The sequence below is a fragment of the Macrobrachium nipponense genome, chromosome 33 (genome assembly GCF_015104395.2).
Source record: "Macrobrachium nipponense isolate FS-2020 chromosome 33, ASM1510439v2, whole genome shotgun sequence".
NCBI classification, from domain to species: domain Eukaryota; kingdom Metazoa; phylum Arthropoda; class Malacostraca; order Decapoda; family Palaemonidae; genus Macrobrachium; species Macrobrachium nipponense.
The window spans coordinates 62950452-62958689 of record NC_087219.1 but is presented as its reverse complement, the minus strand read 5'-3'; the positions used below and the strand labels follow the sequence as shown (position 1 = coordinate 62958689).

Sequence of the window (8238 nt, the reverse complement as noted above, 5' to 3'; positions counted from 1 at the left end):
ATACAAGAGTCAAATTATGGAATCGGCCTTAATAAAAGAGAGGCAGGTAATGAACATCTCAAAAGGAGCAAGGGATTCAGAAGTGATCGACAAAAGTTTTTTCATTCAACCAACGCTTAAGAAGATTAAAGGAAGATTATCAGCGGGGGTGACCTAAATTGGCTTACCTGTGGATGGACCTCTTAGTATAAATACCACCTTTCTGTAAACTTTTCTCATTCATCTACCTATATGTGTGTGTGTGTGTGTGTGTGTGTATAGCAGGTCAGTGAATACTCATATAAAACCTCCAGGGGATGTCCATGATACAATGATTAAAACATAAATTTATTCTAAGAAACGTTTCGCACATGAAAATCTCTGTGCATCATCAGTCTGTGAAAGATAAAGACACATTTATAAATAACAAACAATAAAAGTGTAAAAAACAGGAATTCACATAAACAAATTAAAAAGTCTTAAAAACTTACATAAAAGAACAAAGTAAAAATGATTAAAACTGTTAAAAGAGGACTGCTTAAACACCAACCGTTCATTGTAAGGAGAGAAGATGGAATGAACTAAGACAAGTTAAAAGTAACGACCTCACTATTTCCAGGTACAAGAGTTGCTGAGACGTGTTACTGTTTAAGAAAGGGAACAAGCCTCTTGATATATAAAGACTCAAGGGTGGTTAAATGGTCAGGATTTTTGACATGGTCTATTATGGAAAACCGTTCTTTTTGTACTTCAATTTTGCAATTAAAAGAATGATTTCTGATGTTGGAAAATCAGGTTGTTTTATTCTTTGACCAGTGCGAATGCTGAAGCCCAAGTGAAGCAATATCTGACCCTTAACAGTCCTTCGAGTTGATCCGACGTAAGAGCCCGGACATCCAGGGCATGTATTTTTATATATAACGTTGGATCGCATAAAAGGCTGAAGGCGATCTTTATAGTTAAAAAAGGAACCAATTGTGCATGGATTGCTGGATATGAGTTTGACTTTAAGGCATGGTATCTCATGTTCAATGATTCGTTTCAGGCTGGATGTAAATTTCAAGTCAGATATATATGGGATTGTGACAAAAATAGTCTTTTAGGGACATAAAATTAGGTATTGGTGGCTGCAAGAATTTCGTAATTATTTTGTTGATGGTTTTTCGAACAATGTCGAGTGGAAACGAATTAGATTTGAAGAAACCTAACAAAAAAGTCATTTCCACGTGGAATAGTTGCCAAGACGAAGAGTATTTCAGTGCTCTATTAACCAAAGTGTGAATAGTATTAATTTTAAAAGATTGTTGACACGAACTATAATAATTGTTAGTCAGTCCAGTAAAAGTACGTTTTCTATAGACCGATGTAGAGAACTCAGAGTTAGTTCTGGTAATTTTTCAAATCTAAAAAGGGTAAAGAATCATCGTTCTCTACTTCCATTGTAAAATTGGTATTGGGATGAAAGTTGTTAATATACTCTAAAAAAGAAGAACATTGCCATGGTTGTTGAAACAAAGCAAACAAAGGTATCATCAACATATCTACCATATAATGAGGGCTTAAAGTTAGAATCACATCGGTTTAAAAACTCAGACTCCAAATGAGACATAAAAAATTTGCAAAAATGGGGCCTAAAAGGGGAACCCATTGTAACTCCATCGACCTGCGAGTAGAGTCGCTGATTAAATACAAACATCGAATCTTGCACTGCAAGATCGAGTTATTGTTTAAAAATAGCCCGATTAAAACCATGGAAATTTGTATCATCATTAATAAATATTTTGTTAAGTATAATATTGATGGTTTCATTAAGAGGTACGTTGGTAAATAGAGACTCAACGTCAAAACTAACCATATAGTAATCTCCATCTTGTCTGGTAATCAGTTGTTGAAAGTCATATCCATTTTTCAAAGAGTATTCATTATTACTATATTCAGATAAAAGTCCAGCTAAAAATTTTGAGATAGAGAAAGAGGGATTGTTATAAGCAGCCATAATTGGTCTTAAAGGTAGGTCAGGTTTATGTATTTTTGTTGCCCATAAAGAACACTAAAAGATGAACCAGTGCAAACAGTTGTTGATAAGTTGTTTCATTTATGATGTTATAATTTTTAATTTTCCTTAGAAATCTGTTAATCTTGTCTTCTCGCTTATATTATATCAAGAAAGGAAGGTTCGCCATGGACCTCAAACTTGGAACTGTCAGACAAGATACCTTCCATTTTTGTACATAATCGTTCTTGTTTAGAATGACCACTCCCTTACCCTTGTCTGGTTTACATATGATTATGTCCTCTCGTTCCTTCAAATTCAATAGTACTCTCAAATCAGCAGGTCGAAAATAAAAAAGGTGTCCAATTGGGATTTAGATGAACATGTGTTTTATGGACCAAAATAGAAATTTTTTGTTGGAGGTTAGCTATGTTTTGATTGCATTCTAGTTTAGTTAACCTTTGAAACATAATTTCAAAAAGTAAAAAGAACCTGGCATAGTTGGGTCTAAAGGATGGAAGGCAAAAGTCTAAACCAAACGAGAGTAAAAATTCTTTCTTTTAGATAAAATATAGTCAGAGAAGTTTAAAAATACATTTTTTGTTAGACTGGAAGTCAGGAATAACGACACCGAGATTTCAAATCCTTCTCTCCATCACTCGTTTGTCATTCATATCATCTTGCCAACTTCGTCACGATCACTTAGTTGAAAGGTACAATTCTAATTATATTTCCTGGTTTCTTTTATTGGCCTCCTTTAGACATTCAGTTATAAAGAAGACACTTAGAAGTGTTTCCGAGAAGGGGAAGTTGCACAGAACCCTCTTTAGCTAGTATGAGTATACAGTCCATCTTTACTATGTTGTTCTTCTATTTGCATATCTATTTGAATTTACTTCGTTTTCAGAATGTTGCTGAAGAACGGGTCACCGGCAGCTCTCCCCCACTTGAAATCATGTTTGGTCAGTTCACTATAAGATCACTGTCAATGACAGGACACCTAACAGAAATATTGTGACAATTACTTCTCTTTATGTGGGGATATCTTCAGAGAATGGTGTCACGATAGAAAACTTTAATTACCAAATAAATTAATTGTAATGAAAGTTCACTGACAAATTTAGGAAAATTAGCATAAATGGGGAGATAAATATTTGAAATTAGTGATTAGCTTAAAATATTGGAGTCAGTCCAAGATAAAATATCATTGAGTAGAAAATGATGGTGGTACCTGAAGATCAAATTTATTCAATGATCACCGATATTGATGGGAATGGTAATTCATACAAATGAAGTCAAAGTATAGTTAAGAAAAGTCTCCGGAAACTTTATGGCCGAGCACTGAGCCAATCCAGTGTTGCATAACTGTTATGAGCAAAGACGAGGAGTTATTTGTGAAACAATTGAGCAAAAAGAATCCTAATGATCGTCAACTTATTTTTCCTTTTTATACAGTGACAAAAATAATAGGCTTCTGATGCCATGGTTACTGCCATATCATAAGTGAACTTATTATTTTTATAATTATTATTCGTTGAACTGCCCATATTCCATTTCTTTGCTAAAACTCTCCTCTCTCTCTCTCTCTCTCTCTCTCTCTCTCTCTCTCTCTCTCTCTCTCTCTCTCAATGAATACCACATGTAGTTCAAGCGTATTTGATAACATTTCAACAGCTTTTGAACATTAAGCCAAAATGCTCTCGTATCAATCATTGTGAGTAGTATTACAGGAATAACCGAAGTTGATATCATGTTGACAGATATAATCCTTAAGAGGATGAACGTCATTTTCAATTAACTAAAAATGAGTGAGGATTTTATTTAAAAGTTGGTGCTATTTTTATGTAGTCTTATTAAAAATGTCAGCAATTATTCTTTATGATAAAACTGGGTCAGGTCCCGCTGTGGAAGATTAGTATCAGAAGCAAAGGGGAATTATGCGAAGGTTACAAAACAATTTCTTTACTAATGCGATTTGTTCTTTTCTTTTTTGTTTTATAGTTTAAGACTTACTTTGCTGGTTGTTTCAAAGCATCGTTTTCAGGGGTGTATAAAATTATTTCTTCCAACTTCCTTACTCTGATCTCCTCACATATCCTCTTTTTCTAAACGTTTGCGACATGATAAAGTCGAGGGCCAGTCTCACAGTAGGTGACATTAATCACAAAATGATAATGTTATATTTAGAAGTATGATGAAAATATTATGAAGAGCCAAATTTCATGTCACTCTCTTGCATAGTGTTTATCCCTCATTAATTAGAAGGGATATCATTACCCTCTCGTCTCTCATTTAATAGCAGTACTTTTACTTGGGTGTAATATTTTCTGTCTGGTGTCAAACAATAATCTTCCGTCTTGCTTCCAAGAACACATACTAATTTTGATGGCTTTTACAGGCAGCATCAGCTATCTCTTGTTTCCTTTGAGTAGCAACTGAGAAAAACAATTATTTAGTGGCTCAGTTGGAAGCTATATTCAAATTTCTCAAATTTCTCGCATAAAATGTTTTGTTGTGCCCATAAGTCACAAATATATAAATAAATCATTAGTGATGCAGTCTTCTTATTTAACAGTATATAGATAAGATCATTTCTTATGACCGGCAAGAATTACCTTTATTTAACTGCTAATTATCATCACTTAGTTTGTAGCTGTAGATGAGCTATGAAAAATAGAATGAAGTAATATTAAACCGTTCCCATCACTCTCTCTCTCTCTCTCTCTCTCTCTCTCTCTCTCTCTCTCTCTCTCTCTCTCTCTCGTCACTTAGAGTGTTGTTTTATTTACTTCATATATAAAAGTACTGCATACGATATGAAGCGTAATTATTTTCTTACCTGTATACTTTCATGGATTTCATTCGTGGTTTAAGTCAATAGTATTGACAGGAAAGAATCATCAGATTGCCTATCCGTTTATTTTAGATAATTACTTAATAACGAGTAAACATCTTGAAACAATGCAGACCATTTTAATAACATGAGTGAGGTTAATATAATACCACCCTGTGGTAGGGTTGTAAGAATACTACCACCGTAGGTCCTACGTGTCGTAAAAGGCGACTAAAAGGACAGCTGCTTCCTTGCAGTGTTAGTTTTTTAGTAAAAGGCTAGGCTCACCTCCAATAACTGTGGAAACTACTGCCTTGCAGGTGGATTTTTTAGCTAAAGGCGAGGCCCCCAATAACTGTGGTTGATGACAGCAAGGGCATGCGGTCGTACAATCCCTTTTGCCAAATAGTAAACCATGTCTGATGTTGTAAGGAAAGGCGCATCAGGCAGTCAACCCCTTGGCGTAGGGATAACGGTGGAAAAGAAGAGAGGTTGATATAATAATAATAATAATAATAATAATAATAATAATATAATAATAATAATAATAATAATAATAATAATAATAAACACCAGGAGATGAAGGACACGATCAGGAAAGAATTTATGCAGAGACTCAAGGCGATACTCAAGTCAAAACTCAACGCCGGCAAATATGATAAAAGCCATATACACATGGGCCAGTACCAGTAATCAGATACAGCGCAGGAATAGTGGAAGGAGGACGAATGCAGAACTCCGCAAACATAGGCCAGAAAACTAGGAAACATATGACAATACACAAAGCACTACACCCAAGAGCAAATACGGACAGGACTATACATAACACGAAACGAAGGAGGGAGAGGACTACTAAGTATAAGAGGACTGCGTCAACATCGAGAACAGAGCACTGAGACAATGTCTTAAGAGTCCATGGGAAGAAGGACTGATAATAGTAGACGAATACCCAGAAATATACAGAGACAGGAGAATGACCAACAGAACAGAGGAATGGCACAACAAACCAATGCACGGACAATACATGAGACAGACTAAAGAACTGGCCAGCGATGACACATGGCAGTGGTTACAAAGGGGAGAGCTCAAGAACGAAACGGAAGGAATGATAACAGCGGCACAAGATCAGGCCCTAAGAACCAGATATATTCAAAGAACGATAGATAGAAATAACATCTCTCCCATATGTAGGAAGTGCAATACGAAAAATGTGACCATAAACCACATAGCAAGCGAATGCCCGGCACTTGCACAGAACCAGTACAAAAAGAGCCATGATTCAGTAGCAAAAGCCCTCCACTGGAGCCTGTGCAAGAAACATCAGCTACCTTGCAGTAATAAGTGATACGAGCACCAACCTGAAGGAGTGATAGAAAACGATTAGGCAAAGATCTCTGGGACCATGGTATCAGAACGGATAGGGTGATACATGCATTTTAAGACCAGACGTAAAGTTGATTGACAAAATCAAAAAGAAAAAAAAGAAATATCACTCATTGATGTCGCAATAACATGGGACACCAGAGTTTGAAAGAGAAAGAAGGAGAGAAAAATAGTAGGTATCAAGACCTGAAAATTGAAATAAGAAGGATATGGGATATCCCAGTGGAAATTGTACCCATAATCATAGGAACACTAGGGACACGAATCCCCAAGATCCCTGAAAAGGAATCTGGAAAACTAGAGGCTGAAGTGGCTCCAGGACTCATGCAGAAGTGTGTGATCCTAGAAACGGCGCACATTGTAAGAAGAGTGATGGCAGAATGCAACCAGGAGGCAGAATGCAACCTGGAACCCCACACTATAAAAACCACCCAGTCGAATTGGAGGACTGTGATAAACCAAAAAATAGAATTAATAATATAATTGTGAATAATAATAAATAATAATAATAATAATAATAATAATAATAATAATAATAATTATAATAATAATAATAATAATATGTTTAGTTAAAAATGACTGCGGCTTCAGCACTATTGATCTTGTAGAGAGTCTTCTATTTTCTGATGACGGCTTTCTCGTTGTTGCTAAGACAGGCGAGCAACGCACCAAAGGGGATGGTAAAATTCGGTTCAGTCATTTGGTTTATTATTGCTTATACAATTTTCTCTCTCTCTCTCTCTCTCTCTCTCTCTCTCTCTCTCTCTCTCTCTCTCTCTCTCTCTCTCTCTCTCTCCAACGCGACGTTTCTTCCTGATCCACAGGACATTATCAAGCGATGACTGCTGAGGACTGAATTCCAGTGGTTGTTGTTGTTTTTGATTAAGCTGACCTTGTGTCAGCACGGGCTCTTGCTCACAGAGCAGCCCGTAATTTAAGATGGTGAGAATGTGGTAATGGTAGGATAAAATTCCAGTGGCAAGTCCTTTTTCTTATATTGTGATGTTGCAGGCTCTCAAGTACGGTCTAGAGAACCTTTCCGGCATGTCGAGTTTTCATTGGTTCCTGGGAAGGTTACTCATACGGCGAGCGTTTACGAGTCTTGCAGGCCTTCTCAGGCGGGGAATATCACTGGGAGCCTCTTGATTGGCTTCTCTACCTGAGTAACGTCCACCCCTAGTATTATTCTCATAATATGTTTCACTTCCGGTTTTTGTTTTTCATGCGCACTGGTACTTTCATTGGGGGGGAGGGGGGGGTGTGGTCCTCCTCACACACGTCGGTATCAGAAACGCTTCTTGAGTGGTATTAAGGAGAGGGTTTTGCTCAAGGATAAGCAGCGCTTCTAGGAGGCGCAGACATCGTGGGTCAGGGGCTCTCCCGATGATCTTGACATTCCTGATGATGTCGTCTCTCGTGATGTATTGCTAGTGTACTGCAAGGGTAAGCGGCCTAATGGCACCCTCCTGGACGTGGTAGATCCTTTTAGACAGGCGCATCATCGTCATGCCAATGTAAATCCCAGGGCATCCTTGGGAGGGGCATACATATTGGTAGACAACGTTTGACTGCTTTATGGGTTCTCCTACAGGCAGGGAGGGGTTGTTCTTCATCAGGTAGTCCTTCGTACGCCGATTCTTGTAGTAAATAATAAGGGACACTCTCTTCCCTTCCTCCATAGGGCAGACGTGTTCCTCTATTATTTTCTTCACGGCTGCTTCGTCCTCCTTGTATTGGTGGTGCATGAAGGCTTTGTAGAAAAGTTTTATATCCTCTGAGGGTGGAATTTTCGTTCTCTCTTCCTCCATCATGTACCACTTGTCAAGGGCGGCACGTGTTTCTCGGTTTACAAGTTTATTCGAGTACCCATTATCAATCAGCATCTGGGATGCTCGGTCGAGTTCGAGGTGTGTCCTGCCACGTCAAACAGTGCAGGAGTGCCCTTCTGACGAAGGCCCTGACGGTGGTGGTCTTGAACCGCGCAGGACACTCGCTATCTCCATTTAGACAATACCCGAGGTTCGTAGCTTTGGTGTAGACTGTTGTTGTT

At 37.7% G+C, this 8238-nt stretch overlaps 1 protein-coding gene across 1 annotated transcript in view; it reads right to left on the bottom strand.

The window, feature by feature from the left end:
• The window catches only part of LOC135202883 (putative uncharacterized protein DDB_G0271982), a 35103-nt gene extending 27107 nt beyond the window's left edge, over positions 1-7996 (bottom strand). Inside the window, exon 1 of the mRNA XM_064232337.1 lies at positions 7901-7996. Within this exon, the coding sequence (XP_064088407.1) occupies positions 7901-7996 (96 nt within the window). The remainder of the gene's footprint in view (positions 1-7900) is intronic.
• Positions 7997-8238: the final 242 nt, after the last annotated feature.